The sequence below is a fragment of the Podarcis cretensis genome, assembly GCF_951804945.1.
Source record: "Podarcis cretensis genome assembly, chromosome: 17".
NCBI classification, from domain to species: domain Eukaryota; kingdom Metazoa; phylum Chordata; class Lepidosauria; order Squamata; family Lacertidae; genus Podarcis; species Podarcis cretensis.
Window position 1 is genome coordinate 19,076,842 of NC_137187.1, and position 18,159 is coordinate 19,095,000.

At 41.9% G+C, this 18,159-nt stretch overlaps 1 protein-coding gene across 16 annotated transcripts in view; it reads left to right on the top strand.

Annotated features, from left to right (window-relative positions):
* The window catches only part of NFIB (nuclear factor I B), a 302,316-nt gene that overhangs the window by 282,297 nt on the left and 1,860 nt on the right, over positions 1–18,159 (top strand). For 14 of the 16 annotated variants that reach the window (XM_079959475.1, XM_079959476.1, XM_079959469.1 and 11 more), the window contains one exon: positions 11,626–18,159. This exon is cut by the window's right edge and continues 1,860 nt beyond it. In XM_079959475.1, the coding sequence (XP_079815601.1) occupies positions 11,626–11,755 (130 nt within the window). In that variant the 3' untranslated portion in view covers positions 11,756–18,159. The remainder of the gene's footprint in view (positions 1–11,625) is intronic. The other 2 variants (XR_013834313.1, XM_079959472.1) reach the window with 2 other exon arrangements.

The following is an 18,159-nucleotide window of genomic DNA, read 5'->3' on the forward strand; positions in this document are numbered from 1 at the left end:
CGGAGACGCGAACCCGGTTCACCAGATTATGAGTCTACCGCTCTTAAGCACTACACCACATTGGCTTTCTTGATATAGACCACTTTTAAGCATTGCAAACATTGCCCAAATATATACAGAGACAGACTTTAGTTTTGTATGGTTTATGGTTCTATCACATTGTACACTTTAATTAAGTGAAAAACAATAAGTTTCCTTCACACACAAGCACACCCTCCGAAAATATAAGTAACATCCCCTCATATATTAAAAATGCCCAATTTTAAGAATACAAGACTTGAAGGAGTTTTAAGTCTTGTATTTCTTCATTAAGTGAAAACACAGCAGAATGGATGTGGAACTGTTGTTGAAGAGAGGTTCCAAGTGCACAGAATCTTGGATATACATTTGTGTTTACCATGGGGTCAGAAAGATGCTCTCTGCATGTGGCAGTTCATTGAATCGAGTCTTTAGAAATGTTTGACAAGAAGTATGAGCTATGACTTGATATGAGAATTTCAGTGGCTGCCCTCGAGAGTCATACAGTGGTCCCCTCAAGGACCAGCTGGGTGAGGAAGAGTGGCCAGAGGCTGTCTCCCAAGAGCCCCCAGGGAGGGTTCCAAAGATGACAAGTTACAGCCCAGAGCCTGGTGGTGAGACACTGAGAAGCAGTCAGCAGAAGGGACGAACTGGGAGCTGACAGAAACAGGAGACTTGAGGGGACTCAGGAAATGGAAGGGCCTTCCAGGAAGCATGTATGCAGTCAGTCCCAGTCCTGCTGATTCTCCTTCTCCTCTGACCCCACACTCCAGGAGGGTCTTGCATGTTGCTGAGCAATGTGCCAGACAGACCCAGAGGAGGAGCTCACCCCCTCAACGCAGCCTTAGCCTGCTTGGGAGGGAACCAGAGTGAGAGGCTAGAGGGGAGGGGCATGCCTAGAGCTTAGCAACAGCAACGCCTTCATTGAGTTAAGACGAACCAGGGACATTGCTGGGTTGTTGTTTTTTTCCTGATAATAAAAAGCTAATTGCGTTCTGTGCTTTCTGTGTGTGTGCCAGCCCTGTGGATGACCTGGCTCCTTGACAGGTCCTAGAATGCTAATAATTTGAGCTTGCAGCTACCCTACCTCCCAATCAGTCTTGGCTGCACTGTTTTTGGTTGCTACAGTGTTTGATCTCTGTAAATAAGGCATAACACCCTAGATCATTGTTGTACCATTGAAGGGTCCAGCACAGGACAGCTTGCAGTATTTAAGCCTTTCTTAATTGGCAGTGGCTCATGAGCTGGCTCAGCACTGTGATAGTTCAGGCAAGCTATAGGAACAGGGCGGTCTTTACTTGGGGATGCAAGGGGTGTGGGGCACCCGGGCACTGAATTGGGGGGGGAATGTATACCTACTGTATACCAGTCCCTCTCGATTGGCGGCAGTGAAAAGCAATGGCATGAAAGTCCCCGCCCCCTCCTCCATCGCTCTGTTACTTCGTAGCGTCAAATATTTCCAACGAGTCAGGAAATGAAAGCATTTTTTTCCACTGGTTCGTTGTTACTGGTGAGCGATTCCCCTCCAAAACAAACTCAATAAAAGTTAATTTGGGGTCAGCTAAACTAAATTTGGGAGCACTGGGTGGATATTTACACCCCGGCAGCACATATGCTAAAGACAGCCCTGTATAGCAACACCAGTTTTGGAAGGGAGACTCTGCAGTGCTACCTCACCACGTAAACCTTTGCTGTCCTTAACATCAAGACTTGTCTTGGACCAGAGGTCGGCAAGGTTTACCTCGCCTGGGCCAGTTCACTCCAGCAGAGATCCCTCCGTGTGCCGGATTGCACGCAGCTGCGATTTCCAGCATCTGCGTCTGCACAGACACGTTTTTCGGCATCTGCGCAGATGTGATTTTCAGCGCCTGAGCATTCGCAGATGTGATTTCCAGCACTGCGGGCAGCTCGGTTCAGGGGCCAGTTAAACGACCCCCGTGGGCCACGTGGCCCATTGGCCTTAGGTTGCCTACCCTTGTCTTGGACAAATACTTCTGTATTAGACAAACAATGCCCATATGGAAACATAGTGAGTGCATCAGAGAAGTTTTTCCATGCTTTATCCACCCTCACAGTAGGACTGACCTCCTGAAGCCCCGCCCAGGCACAGTTGGATTTCCTTCTTTAATTGTGAACAATTTCACTTCCCAAGAAAACAAAGCACTCAGTTAACAACCGAAAATATATTTGGTGCCCTGGCTTCTTTGCACCCCTAGTGGAGAAGACATATAAGGATGTTCAAACAAACTCCTAATTCATTCCGTACCTATATGTGTGCATGTTGGGTGGTAGCGTTGTTTGAACACCTCATTGTTTGAAGGCAAGATGCACAAAGCAAGAGGGTTTCTTTTTGGCAGTGTGCAAACCAGATTCTTTATCAGAAAAATCAGCTGAAAAAAGCCATAGGAATTGCTGCACTGTTACAAAATTCAAGCCAATTGTGCAAACAGAGAACCAAAACTGAGTTTAAAAATCCAGTAGTGCCTCAACAAAAGCGTTTGTATGCTCCTGCTCAAATAATCTGAACCACGTGGAAATCAGCTTTGCACAAGTAGGCTCCAGTGTAGACTAGTGTTCACAAGGCTCAATTTTTCAGCAGCTACTAGGCTGCTATTATTGCAGGGCTGGGTCGTTAGCAGTTTTGAACTTTGGCTGTTTTCTGCCAAGTCTTTCAAAAACGGTAACAGTGTTAAGGCGCTCATTGTCAAGGTATTGCAATTTATATTTCAAAAAGCAAACCTTTTTCAGTCCTTTTTTTGAAGGGATAGCTGCTAATTTAACATTACTTTTGCTTTGCCCAGGCATTTCCTGCTTTCACTTTGTTATCTCGAGACAGAAGTACAGTACAACAGCTGGTTTGTTCTTAGAGCTCCTGAGGAGAGCCTTATTCTCAGAGTGCTGAATTTCCTTTTCAGCTGTAGCCGTAGGGGTGTTCTTAATGTTCAACTTTTTAGAGCGGCATTCTTTGCACCCCAACCCCTCTAAAGAGCTGTGGTGCTGATGCTGGTAAGGCAGTGAGATGGAATAAGCTTTGGCATGTGGGGGAAGGGAGAATGAGAATAGCCCTGCAGATTTTGGATTCTAACAAAACAGGCAAACTTTCAAAGAACTTAATCAAAATCAAGTAACGTTGTAGTTGTAGTAGTAGTTGTTGTTGTTAAAGTTTGTGCTGCAGTTAGCCAGGGGGTTACTTTCTGTATAATGTATTTGCTTGCTTGGGACAAAAATGCAAACTCAACTTTTGCAAATAAAAACAACGAAACGAAAACATTGCTGATAAAATCATTAGCGGTGGGGAAAGCTGGAAGGATTTGTTTTTTTTTATCAGTTTGTCACTATCTCTGTTACACTTTCCACCCAACTCCCTAATAAAACAAGATGTGCAGAGAATTATGTTTCCTTTCCATCTAAGCAAACATCTTCGGAACACTTCCTAAGAAATTAATTGTATTCCAGCCAGACTTGCATGCTGCCATCCCACAGGAAATGGGTCAGCAATCCATTAAGATGCCATTAGATAATCTAATTTGGAACTTAATCTCTAAATTAACCATGCTCCATACTTGAAGCATACTTGAGAGGGAGAGAGAGAGAGAGAGAGAGAGAGAGAGAGAGAGAGAGAAGTTTGTTTGAATCGATAGGGGAGCCGAAGCGTGAAGAAACCTGTTTGTTTTTTCTGTAGCTGTGGTCACGTCTCAAGCCGTCTGGTAACCAGGAGAAACCAGACATGATGTAATTCCAGATTGAACTTGAACTTCAGGGACTCAGAATGGAGGAACAATGGACCATAGGAATCAATAATGTCCATTTTCCACATGATTATGTTTGAAGCTTTAAGTTAACCTTTATGGAAGAATCGGCAAAAAACAAAAACAAAACAAAAACAAAACCCTACAATGTGACTAAAATGAGGGGAATCCACAGACAAAATGTTCGAAAGAAAGCAACTCCCCCCCCAGCTGTACTTTGAGAGTTGCACTGCAGATTCCAGCAGGATTAGAAAAGTTCCCGCGCTGCAGTAAACCAGTTGCTTGTTCTAAGCGCTCTTTGTTCAGTTAGGTAGGATAAACTTAATCTTATGTTTCCTGTCAGATGATTTTAGCAGTGTTCTTAGAGAAGGATGAGTATGGTTTCTTGGTTTTTTTTAGAAGTGGTAAGAGCACCATTAACCCCTTGATGATTTCAGAATATCACTTTTAAAATGTGTGTGTGTGTGTGTGTGTGTGTGTGTGTGTGTGTAGTGTCTTCTTCAACTGTGAAACTGTTTTTTTATACTGTGATTTGTCTTTTCTGTGAGTGTTTGGCATGTTTATTGAGTAAACAAAAATAAAATGCTAATTGTTACTTACATTAAGTGCACATTGTAATGAACCGCTGTGCAAAATTTATTTAAAAGGTTACAGAAAATTGGGGGGGGGCAGGTAGTCAGTGCTTGTGTGATTCTTGCCAACTTTAAAAATAACTTTTGAAAAGGATCGAGTTAAGGTTCTGTCACAGAAACTGGAATCGGCACCCTGGAAGGTCTGAAATGCTTTGAGGTTAACCTCTTCTGTGCTATTACATATGTGAACAGCAAAACATTTATCAGTGCAGCTTACTTTGTTTTAGTACTGTCTCATTTCAAGCAAACTAAATAACAGAGATTTTGCCCTGAATCCAGCACAGTTAGATGTGTTTACGTAGCCCTAAATCTGTGTTGGAATTAGACCACAATTTATTTTTGCCTCATACCTAAAACTACAACGTAACCTTAGGTGTCTTCCCTCTATCAACAAAACAAAACATTGCAAAAAAATGCATATGTGGCCCAAGTCACTGTGAAAAAAGAAATCACAGGAACACAGTATATATCCATTCTTGGTGAACTGGTAATAGAAACTTTGCTAACTTTTGACATAAATATGTGTGACACTGCCCACATAAAGACAATGAATAGTAGGCTTAAGATGACCTACACTTCTGGGGAACATTGTGATAGAAGTTTGTAGGCAGGGGTGAATGAAGGCTAACCAGCACCCAAGGCGGGGCAAACGCCGGCTGCGCAAGCGTTGCGCCGCTATACGGTGCATGCATGGCGTCACTACATAGGGCACATGTGCGGCATCACTACGTACAGCGCATGCGTGCAACACTGCGCATGCCCCTACGTAGCGGTTTGCCGCCGGTGCCGACCGAGTGCTGTACGGACGGCACTGGTGGCAAACCGCTATCTACAACGCATGTGCGGCGTCGCTACATACAGCTCTTGCATGTGACACCGTGCATGTGTTGTACATAGTGGTTTGCTGCCGGTGCCGCTCGAACACTGTACGGACATTGGCGGGATCCTCTGCTCACAGCTGCAGCCACGAATGGTGGTGATGGCCACTTGTGTCGCTGCGCTCAGGGATGGAAGGGCGAGCACCCCGCAGGGTGCCTTCTTGTCACCCCTCCAGACATGGCACCTGGGGCAAACCGCCCCCCTTGCAACGCCACTGTTTGTAGGTTTCTATTTTCAGTTGATTGCCAAGTAACCATGTACAGTGGTACCTCGGGTTACATATGCTTCAGGTTACAGTCTCCGCTAACCCAGAAATAGTGCTTCAGGTTAAGAACTTTGCTTCAGGATGAGAACAGAAATCATGCTCTGGCGGCACGGTGGCAGCGGGAGGCCCCTTTAGCTAAAGTGGTGCTTCAGGTTAAGAACAGTTTCAGGTTAAGAACGGACCTCCGGAACGAATTAACTACTTAACCCGAGGTACCACTGTACTTGCATATCTAAAGATAACCAAGATAAGGATCAGGGGATTCAAATCACTGTACAATTCTAATTTCATGTTTCTTCACAACAGTGAAGAGGAAAAGTTGGTGGGAAGAACATTTTACTAAATAAAATAGCTGGACACCACCCCAAATCTGATACAGTTATTGGCTCCCATTTCTTTCTCCCACTGTAACTTCTCCAGTGTTTGGGGGAGATGAAAGCATACAAGCAACGAATGTACAGTCGCACTCATTTTGCTTTCTCAGCAAAATAAAGGGCAAATTTTTGCTTTCTCGGAGATATAAAGAGCAAAATTTACTTTAGCACTCTTGGATATGTTCTCATGAGGATTATGACCATCAGGAAAAGCACTGGATAATAGTTTTCATTACTTCGGCTTAGAGTACATTCATGGCCCAACCATGGGGAAATAAAGACTCTCCTCCCTGCAAGAGAGGGGAGTGGTTGTGGCCAGGAGCCGGACTCCGCCTCAAGCAGGGGGCGTTTGCCCCCTGCCTCCCACTCACCTGGCTGGCGCCCACGCCCACGGGCAGGCACCCAACCAGGTGCCTTCAAGGGGGCGTGTACAGCAGCCTAAATTGCTGCGGTGCCAGCCTCCCAGCCTTCACTTTTCTTCGTCCCGTCGCGAGTCACCCACCCTCCACTCCCTTAGAGCAGGGTTTCCGTTTTCTTTTGGCCTTGCTATGGACCTTAGGTTGGTCGTCCTGGTTGTCCGGGGGGCCTGGTAGGAATTTTTCCATTTGGCATTAGGCTTTTTGGTTTTTTCGCCTACCTCCTAGCAATCGTCACAACTTTCGTGGTATTGGTGGGTAGGTTAGGCATTGGAATAATGTGTTGTGGTGTCGAAGGGCTAGGTGTGGCCATTGCCTGCACCTTCAATTTTTGGGTATTCCATTAAAGGAATCCAGCGGTCGTGTATTCTGTCCGATGCCTGTGTGGCGGGAGGCCATGGCACGACCCTCGGTGACATCAGGGGAGAGCTTATAGTTGGATTAGCATCAACAGGCTCCACCTACTGGTGAATAAACCCCCTTGTTTTCCGACTCACCCACCGCTCTACAAGTGGGTGGAGTCAGCTGACATAATCCAATGCCTAAGCCAATACCTTTTCACTTGCTGTAATCAATAAAGTTGTAGCCTTTTCTTGCCCATTAACCTTATATCACATGTCCTTGTGTTTCATTCCACTGCGCGGGGATCAGGTCCTCGAACCACAAGGGACATATTACCCAGAAGTAGATTTTCAGATGAGCTTGGTTTGGACTTGTACGATTATTACCATGATGCAGCGAGTGCTAAATTGTAGACCATGCTTGAGGATATTTATGGAAACCTATTCTCCTCTGAGGGGTTATCTATAGCTTGTTATATTTGCAGGAGCAGCAGTGTGAGAACAGAGCAGGCAACATTTTGAGAGAGAAGAATTCAGTGTAGCATTTAGGACAGGCATAGGCAAACTTGGCCTGCCAGCTGTTTTGGGACTACAACTCCCATGATCCCTAGCTAACAGGACCAGTGGTCAGGGATAGTGGGAATTGTAGTCCCCAAACGTCTGGAGGGCTGAGTTTGCCTATGCCTGATTTAGGAGCCCACTGCATTGGTGCAAGCATTTCTGCGTGTCTGTTGGAATGATCTCCCCTCTCCTCCTCTTAAATGCTGTCTGGGGATTCTCCTGACACCCCCAAGCCTGGGATGTGGGGAAACATGGGGGGAAGAAAACGAGGAAGCCCTGCTGAGCTAGAAGAAGTCCTGACACAGGCTTCTGCTGGTGGTTGAATGTGGCTCAGTGTTTGAAGAGGAAACTCCAAGACTTGTAGTTTGAGAGAGTGAGAGATGCATGCCTTCTGTGTTACAGACTCTCCGATAGTGCCAGTGCCAAAGTTCCTTAGTTTGTGCTGGCATTTGCTATGCTTGGGAACTGGGATCCAATGGCAGCTGACTGGCAGGGAGAGGAAGAGGCAAGCACTATATTAATCAGGAATAGTAAGATCCCGCAACAACAGCAGCCAGTGGTGCTGGAAGAGTTTACAGGAGCCAGCATGTATGCGCTCAGCTTCTGGTCGCTAGAATGTATAGAAGAATCTGCTCTAGATCTGAAGTGGGGTCTAAAGGACATTTGCCATTCATGCATTATTAATATACATACAGCCACACGGCTATAAGTGCAAATTGGGCTGCCAGAAACGTAAGGCACTTCCCAGAAAGGCTGAAGGATACAAATCAATTGTCCAGTTTTTTCAAAACAGAGGGAGTTTTTGGAGGGAGGGTAGAGAAAGTGACGGGGCTGTGTTGCAGGGTTTTGCTAGGTTTCTAGCTCTGTGCATAAGCAGAAAGCTTTGCTAAACAAGACAGTCAAAATGGTGCATACCTAAACAATATGTTCACTTTAAATTCTATTCTCTTCCCTTATGCAATGAAAATATATGATTAGCAGCAGAAGTTGAAGTTGCCATCAGATAATTTGAAGTAATTCTGGGGTATCCTTTTTATGGAAGGCATAATTTTCAAATCAGACATTTTTTGTGTCTCTTAGACAATGTTCAAATGCCCTAAGCAGAGCTGAGTATTCCTGAGTATTATACTTATATTATCCATGTTCTTTCTGCTGTTCTCCCATTTCCTCAGAAGTGACCTTTTGTTAGTGGAAGGAGAAGACATTAAGTAGCATTATGCCAATAGTATGTCAATACTTCCTTTAGTATTTTTCAGTGAACAAAGTTCTGTACAGTTACCTCTTTTGTCATGAATTTTAATGGGTGTATTTTAAAAACACTGCTCAAAAATTTATGCCTACCTCTATAGCATTAGGAAACAACTTTACTGAACATTTTATTAACTGGGCAGCAACTGGACAAAATAGCACAGATTTTGTGTTTGCTGAACTGTCCCACTGGCTATCTTGGTGATATAACCAGGAAGCATTCAGAAGAGAAATAATTCTAGAGCTGTTTACATGTTACATTTGTCATGAGATTCCATCCAAAAAGCTTCCCAATCAGAAATGATGTGTGCCTTATATATAATGCTTTGGAAGTGCTTGCCTTGGTTGCTTTAAGACTGTCTTACAAACCATGGCTTAAGAGACTTACAAGTGAGCCTACTACTCACTCCCTTCTTCATTTAGTGCTTTACTTTTTGTATGGCTCAAACCTTAGTTTGCTGTTGCACTCAAACACAACAAACTATGGTCTAATGAGAACAATGTTTACACACAAAACATAGATTACTGCAAGTTCAGATGGTGGTTTGTGGACCCTGATTTGTAAGTGAGCTTGCTTGTAAGTGAGCCTGTCTCAGTAGTTCAAGTACAACATCAAATGATGGTTTGATCAAACTGGGAAGTTCTGAATCAAGCCATGTGCATAAAGGAAGAAGGGAGGAGCGCTTAAGCCTAGGGCTTGTTCCCAGTTGTGCTGCTGCTGTCAGCATTACATTATAATTCTCATTTTTGTGTGTGGACTCTGTGCAGTCCCACCTGGGCATCTGTGCAGAGCAACACTAAGGACTACTTGAAGAACTATGCTTGTAAGCAGCCAAGCTGTCTATATGCCATGTAAAGGTAAAGGTAAAGGGACCCCTGACCATTAGGTCCGGTTGTGGCCGACTCTGGGGTTACAGCGCTCATCTCACTTTATTGGCCGAGGGAGCCGGCGTACAGCTTCCGGATCATGTGGCCAGCATGACTAAGCCGCTTCTGGAAAACCAGAGCAGCACATGGAAAGACCGTTTACCTTCCCACCGGAGTGGTACCTATTTATCTACTCGCACTTTGATGTGCTTTCGAGCTGCTAAGTGGGCAGGAGCAGGGACCGAGTAATGGGAGCTCACCCCGTCACGGGGATTCGAACCGCTGACCTTCTGATCGGCAAGTCCTTGGCATTGTGGTTTAACCCACAGTGCCACCCGTGTCCCTCACAATGTGCGCTTCTCCCCATTGGGGAATTGAACCCCGGTCTCCTGCGTGACAGGAGGGGATACTTACCACTATACTAACAAGGACTTTGTCATGTATATGGCCACAATTCCATCAGTGGCCGCTATAAATCTCCAGCAGGGCCAGGGAGGACCGTGCATATTGTGATGACTACACATGAAGGTAGGAATCACTCACTAGAGGGAAGCTGCTTTTGGTGGAATCTCCATGACTGCACTCATAATCCATGGGCTATTGCCTCAAAAATAATGGATGAATTTAATGTGTGTCATAATTAACTAAATATATATATATAAAAGTAGCACCTTAGAGACCAACTAAGTTTGTTCTTGGTATAAGCTTTCATGTGCATGCACATTTCTTCAGATAATTAACTAAGTTCTACTCAAGAGTAGACCCATGGAAATTAATGGGCCCATGTCATGTCTCTTTATTTCAGTGGGTCTAATTGTGGCACTCCTGCCAACCTAGCAGTTCGAAAGCACGTCAAAGTGCAAGTAGATAAATAAGTACAGCTCCGGCGGGAAGGTAAACGGCGTTTCCGTGTGCTGCTCTGTTTCACCAGAAGTGGCTTAGTCATGCTGGCCACATGACCCGGAAGCTGTCTGCAGACAAATGCCGGCTCCCTTGGCCAATAAAGCGAGATGAGCGCCGCAACCCCAGAGTCGGTCACGACTGGACCTAATGGTCAGGGGTCCCTTTACCTTTACCTTAACTTGTGGCAACTCTGTACTTTGTCTTTAATGTGCCTCAGGGTTCTAACCTAGAACTATTCTTTTAATTTAAGCATCTCAGCTACTACTGCTTTGACATTTTAAAGCACCATTTCCTTAAGGGTAATCTCCCCAGCCTAGTACCATTTCTGAAAAGTGCTAACTTTTTCCTAAGAAAGGCCTATGCTGCGCAACACACTTCTGGTCAGAGGGTTATAAAATTCTTGTGGTATCTGCACAGTGTTAACGTACGAGAGTTATCCTTCCCTCGGGATTCATAAACAATATTGACAAATATATTGCATGGTGCATTTCTAAGAGTCATGAGTTGGGAAGTTTGAGAGGTTTAGATAAACATCTAAATTAAATTTATTAGTCATGCTGCAACAACAATCCTGTTTGTCACCACGATGATTTATTTGCATTGAATATTTCTTTTAACCCCCCCAAAAAACACACAACAAACATAAAAAGATCTGGCCTTTCACTAGATGTGAAAGGTGTTGCAAATGCTACTTTGTTTTTTTAATCCATGAAAATATTGTTGAACATTAGAAAGTTATGAGCCTTAAGAAAACAAAAACCCAGATAAGTTCACAACTTTACTCCTAAAAAGCAACTCAGGGAGGTGGATTCTGACAGCCAGTTTTTCCACTCACTTGAACTTGGATTTCTGTCAAGGCATGATCCAATTTCCAATGGGTGCTTTTCAAATACGATTTATTCAGAGTAGGCTTATTACAGTTAACGATGAGCATGGCTAAGTTAGGTACATTCATTTCGGTGGGTCTACTCTGACTAAACCTTAGACCACCCAATAAGTAAATAATTAAACATTGGCAGTGACCTATCTGCCTGTTAACCGGCATACTATTCTCCGCCGTGAGAATAACAATGCAATCCTCTAAATGTCTATGCAGAAACAGGGCCTGTTTTGTTCGGTGGGACTTACAATCAGGTAACTTTGTTTATTGGATTGCAAGACTGCTATGGTGCTTGTTTTAGGATCGGTCAATTAGCGTAAATAACACCGGTAGCATATTGTATCTCAATATTTATAATTGATGCACTGTTAGAAGAATTGTTAGAATATGGAGCTGGGTGGTGTTCCAATCTTAATTCTTCTTTTTTTAGGTTATTGCTGCTACCATATTCTAAACGTTTATTTTGCTCTCTCTTTTCTTTTCCCTCAACAGTCCTGGTACCTGGGCTAGCTTGGTCCCTTTTCAAGTATCAAACAGGACACCAATCCTGCCGACAAGCGTCCAAAATTATGGTTTGAACCTAATTGGAGAACCTTTCCTTCAAGCAGAAACAAGCAACTGAGGGAGATTGAAACTGAACAAAATACTATAAAAGAAAGGAAGACGGGACAAATAAAAAAAGAAGAAGAAGAAAGAAGAACCTGAAGAAAGAAGAAACATAGACCAGCAATTGCAGCACTTACAATCACTAATTCCCTTAAGGTTGAAACGATGTTTTAAAAAAAAAAGGGTCGATGATATTTCACTGATGAGTAGAAAGATGTTCCTCCTAAGTAGCCTTTGTTCTATGAAATCCACTGGGAAATAGATGTTCTGTCTCTGACAATATATTTTAACTGACTTTCTAGATGCCTTAATATTTGCATGATAAGCTAGTTTATTGGTTTAGTATTCTTGGTGTTTACGCATGGGATCACTATTCCTAGTTAGCTCTCAAAACAAAGGCTAGGAGACATCCACCAGAGTTGCAGGAGAATTGGGGCCAGTGGGCCAGCTTTTCTCAGCACTCTTAATTTCTAAAAGTTTTTTTTTTCCTCTCTAAGGAAAAAAACAAACAATTTAGCCTTTAATGATCAATCCAAATTTGTTTAACTTTGGCCCTTATAACCCAGCCTTTTCCTACTGCGTTACCTAGTTTGAAATGTTCAGGAAGTCATTTAAACAAATAGGCATTTTATAGAATTGATGCCTCACTTTAGGTTTAAATAATGTGTTATCTTCTCATATGACTGTAAAAACAAAAAAGAGGAAGACACGAAAAATAATTCCCCCCCCCCACTAAGGAAAACACTTAGAGGCAAGTGCAATTTTTAAAAAGTATATCTAAAGGGGATCATTGTTATAAGTCCTTTAGCCCTTGGACTCTAAATTGAGGGGATTAAAAAAACAACAAGAAGAATTTCAAAGGTATTTTGAACAAATCTATTTTCCCCTCAGTTTTGAAGGGGGGGCATTAAAAGGCATTAATTAAATCAAGACAAATCATGTACTTGAGAAAAAGAAATTGATTGAAACACAGCACTTATGTTGATTTTAGCTTCTGCCTCTTTGAGGTATTTTATTTATTTAAAGTTACTGGTTGCATCAAGAAGAATCCCTAGAGAATGGGAAAGGTTCTATAAAACCTTCATCACAGAGACGGGAGAGAGGTAAATTCACATCATAGGGACAAAGCTTACAGTTTACAAACTGGGAACGCCAGGTTGTTGGGTAGGGTGGGTAGGGGGGGGGTGAAATATATTTTTTAAAAATGCACTCTTTTAGAAAGTCTAATAACAGGGTGCTGAAATCTTTGCATGGTGCTCTCAGAAATTAGCCTTGTTTGACACATTTCTCATAATGACAGGAACGTGCATGGGCGGATACATTTTGCCTCTATGTCTCTATAAAAAAAAAAAATTAATTAAAACTACTTTATCCAGTAATCCTAATTTGCACGAAGTTATAATGTCCACATAACGTGCCTTGCCTTGAAATCTAAAAAAAAAAAAAGTGACATCACTACACTTGTTTTGCTGCATTTATTATCATTTTAAATCTTTACCATTTTTATGACAAAATATTTTGTACTCCAAGATGGGAAAACGAAAAAAAAAAAAAAATTGACATCATGGATTTTTTAAGCAGTTATAACTTTATCTCACATTTATAAAGCATATCATGGCTGTGTATAGTTGCCGCTTGAAAATTGTAATCGACCAGCAATATTTTCAGTATTTTGGTGTTTTTTCTATTAATCTTTCATGTTTTTCATCTTCCAATTAATATTGGGGGGAGGGGATTCAAATTTATACGAATTATGCAATACCAAGTTTTGCCTATGTAGGTAGTGCTTTTTAGCTGTATTGGTTATTCTAGGTAAGTACACAGATTTAAAAGACAAAAGATTAATGTATGCTTTTTCGTTTGTTCGTTTGTTCGTTTGTTTGTTTTAATTGACCAAAGTGGGTACTGCTATTTTTGCAGTGTGATGAGGTCCTTTTGTGTACTGAGAGATGGGCAGGGGATTTTTTTGTTTTTGTTTATACATACATATATCTATCTATTCTGGGTGGGTGGGAAGGATTTGTGAACAGTGTAGCTGTGAAGCAGTGCACCATTCGCCCGGTGAGGGCTACAAAGCGACTCTTCTGCCTACTGTGATAAAAAAAAAAATATCTCAACAAGGTGTCCTCTTTTTAACTTTCCACCTGGGGTGCAAGCTGAACTCATTTCTGGTTTTAAAATAACAGTGGTAAATAATGACGATGATAAATACTAATAATGGATTCCATTGGAGGCAGACTTGACTTGAAGAAAAAAAACTCTCGATTTTTTTTCCAAGACCCACAGAGAGCAGCAGCCTGTTAAAATTTTTACAAAATATATTGCCCCATGCTATGGCATGATTAAAAGCATATTCTGAGGTAGGAATCAGATAAACAATAACATACCAATAAAACTTTTTTCTTCTCCAAAGTCAGTTTATTACGCTATGTTTTGTATTGCACACAGATACCCAAGCGCAAAATACAGAATCATACAGACTTCAACATTTCTCTGATGAAAATAGGGACGAATAATAATAATAATAATAATAATAATAATAATAATATTTATACCCCACCCACCTGAGTGGGTTGCCCCAGTCACTCTGGGTGGCTTCCAACATATATTAAAACATTAATTAACTTCCCTGTACAGGGCTACCTTCAGATGTCACCTAAAGGTTGTTTAGCTGCTTATCTCCTTGGCTCGGGGCTTGCATAACTCCAAACCCTCCCAACGTTTCTCCGATGGAAACAGGGACATCCTAAGGAAAAGGGGGACATTCTGGGATCAAAACAGAGACCAAGACGGTTTCTGTAAATCCGGGGCTGTCCTTCGTAAATAGGGACCCTTGGAAAGTCTAGCCACTGTAACCTAGTGAAGTCCTTCTGTTTGAGAGCTTGGTTATTCATGACATCTTCTCATATTGAGAGCAGTTGCTTCTGGCAGTGGTATACCTGGTAGGTATTCCCCAGTAGGACTCTTTTCCCTTGGCGAAGGAGCCACTGCTGTTAAATCTATGATATGGAACCCTCTTTTTGCATTGTGTTCTTAGCACAGGCAGGCAAGGGGAAAACCAGTGCTTCTAAAGAGGCAAAACTGACTTCTTCCCATGCAGCTTGTCTAAAGGGACTCTAAGATTGGGCCCTGTTTCCCTGTATTCTACCGGGGAGGAACGTTAGCCCTGTGCAGATTGTAGTATTCTGTGTGGGACAGCTGATCAAGATGGCGCCAGCCAGCCTAGCCTACTGTCCTCATTGCACATTATGCATCAAGAGGGGGCTGAGTAGTATGTGTCAAACTCTTCTCCCCTCTGCTCCCCGTAGAAAACCAGTATCTAGACAGGGCTAACGTGTGTGTTCTTCACAACTGACATGATATTTTGACATGTATTTTGTCCTTGGGTACTTATTATACCTGAATACCAAACATAATCTGAAAAGCTGATCCAAGGTGTACTGTATTTTTCCGTGTATAAGACTAGGTTTTTTTCCTTAAAAAATAGTGTCCAAAATTTGGGGGCATCTTATACACGGATAGATCTTTCCCCATTTTCTTAAATTGGATTCCTCCAAAATAGGGGGCGTCTTATACATGGGGGTGTCTTATAAACGGAAAAATACAGTATATACCCAATACCCATGTTTTTTTATCTGCCATTGGCTTTGTATGGGCAGGCAATTTTATCTACTATAGTAAAATTACCAAGAAATGTTATCCATTTCAAAAAAGTTTCCCAACCTGTCTTTTTTCTAGAACTGACAGACACTGCACAGAGAGGATGAACACTATGACAGGGTAACATTTCCCTTCAGAATAGGAAGGAGAATAGTTTGGGAGAATATAACATTCTGCAATTGCAAAGCGCTCAGAGCCACCGTGAACCCTTTTGCTGCTCCTTGCTGGATATGCCCATGAATAATAGTTTGTCACTTTCCCCCTTCTTCACAGCAGCTTCCTTACGCTGCATTGGAAACCAGTGTAAAATTGCCTTGAATCTAGAAGTCCCACTTTACTTATGGGGTTACCTATGTGGCTTTTTGGATCACAGGCTACATTTCGACCAATTTGCCCATTAATCGCCACCAATGGTGAATGTTGCACTTGCTGTTGTGTTCTCCCTTTCGGATTCTCTTTAAAATGGTGATGAGCATGACAACAGCAGCTATTGAACGTGGGCTTTTTCCAGAGTTATCTTGACTTCCAGTTTTGAGGCAGCGTCAGCTGAAACATTTTTAAATAGACTTCTATCGGCAAAGACGAATGACTGTGGCAAAGCTGGTTTATTTTTTAAAAAAACAACAATACAATTTTAAAAAATGTAAGCTTCATATTTTGCTGAATCAAGAATTAATTCACTAAATATATAGCTATCTGAAATAACTGAAAATAACTGAAAAGTACAAGGTTTCCCTGAAATCCCTTAGGCCATGGCCCCATAAAATAGGTCATTATTGTTTTCTTGGCTTATCAGTTAACAATGAGCAGGTATGGACCATGCAGGACACTTCGTAAACCCAGAACAGTGAAGCTGACTGAAACATATATTTCAGACTTTAAAGTGCAATAATTTAATTAATTCTGATTTCTGTGGACTCAAATGAACTCCCGAACAGTTGTTGCATCAATGAAACAAATTGATAACAATAGGGAAGATCATCTTATTTATAGAAGGCTAACTTGCTCTGCGAAAACAATATATTCCCATTGAATATTTTTGGTATCCAGCCCCATCATTCCTAACAACACTTAATATGCAAGTTTAGTAATCTCAGGGCTGTGATCTCTGTGGGTTTTTTTCTGCCTTCCTTTTTAACAATACAGCCGTACCTTGGTTTTCGAACAGCTTAGTTCTCGAACGTTTTGGCTCTTGAACGCTACAAACCCAGAAGTGACTATTCCAGTTTGCGAACTATTTTTGGAAGCCGAATGTACAACGAGGCTTCCGCGGCTTCCGGTTGGCTGTTGGAGCTTTCTGCAGCCAATCGGAAGCCGTGCTTTGGTTTCCAAATGTTTTGGAAGTCGAATTCCAGAACTTCTGGAATGGATTCCATTTGACTTCCAAGGTACGACTGTACCCATCAAAAACATACTTTCTATTCTTAAATTTCCTTAAAGCTGAGAATTCAATTGTTCAATGAAATGTCGCGAACTCAAATCTAGTCTGAGCCTCCTTCCTTCATCAGGAACTATGACTAAATCAAGTCACCCTGTTCTATGTGCACTGTTCTGCCTTTTATTCAGTTGCTTTGGAGCCCTGGCCCGTTGGCAGTGCCACTGAAGTGTGTTTTCCCCTAGAGTGACGTGAACGTTTGAGGCTTGACTAAGGGGTGGGGGAAAGGCAGCGAAGGAGACTGTACATAAAGACATGGCAAAATATTAAATATAGCAATATAGGTGTGTTCAGGTGGGCAGCTCCATTTAAAATATGTGAATGAACCTGTGAAGCTGCAGTTTGAGAAGAATGGATAATCTTCTTAATGGACCCACCTACCTTGTAGACAGTAATTTGTACACTGTATAGTTTTGTTAAGATTTTCTTTCTTTTTTTAAAGCACCCTCGTTTGTAAAGCTAATTTTTAGCAATTATAATGGAAATGTGTGCCATTTCCGCTTTTAAAGTAAACAAGAATATTCCTTGTTTGGAAGCTGGACTTGAGTTAAAACTCTCCAGCTTCTTAATTTATGTATTAAAACGGAAAAAAAATAAAATAAAGAAATCTGTCCATGTTAGGAGATATTTCGCTATGCTTGAAAAGCATAGGCTACTAATCCTTTTAAAAGAAATTGTAAATGGAGAAAAGTTATATTTTATGAAGGTTATTTTGTTGTATTTAGTATTGGAAAAGTTGGGTTTTGGAGCATTTCAGAATGTTGGAAGCACCACTGTCTTTTTTTTTTAAATTTTTATTAGTATATATGGCCTTTAGCAAAAGTTTTTGTGATTGTTACATGATGGTATTTAAAGAGTAGGTTCACAGAGCATTCAGGACAGACAGAAAACTAAGACAGTACTTATGTCTCACATAGCTGTGTCCTCAGGGAGCAGAAGTTTGGATTTGCAACTAGGACATTCGTAAGGACTTAAATGGATGAGATTGCACAAGAACAGACTGAGCTTTGTCAGCAGAGTTTGTGTCCTGTCCCTAAAAAAAACCCCCTCTAAATTTTGTGTACTGTGTGAGATGGTGAAGGCTGCAGAGAGCTATCCCGTATTCGATGTACAGTATTGACTTTTTAAAAGAAACGACTCTTAAAACATTGCTGGCAGTTAATGCCTTAAAAAAGCATGACATTGAATATAGTTTACATGTTCCTTTCAAGGTCTTTTGTTAACATTTACCAGCTGCATGCTTCCTAGGCTCTTTATTTTTTATTGGGTTTCTATAGAAAATGCTTAAAAATGAATAAATAAATGAAACAAAATACAATGCAGGC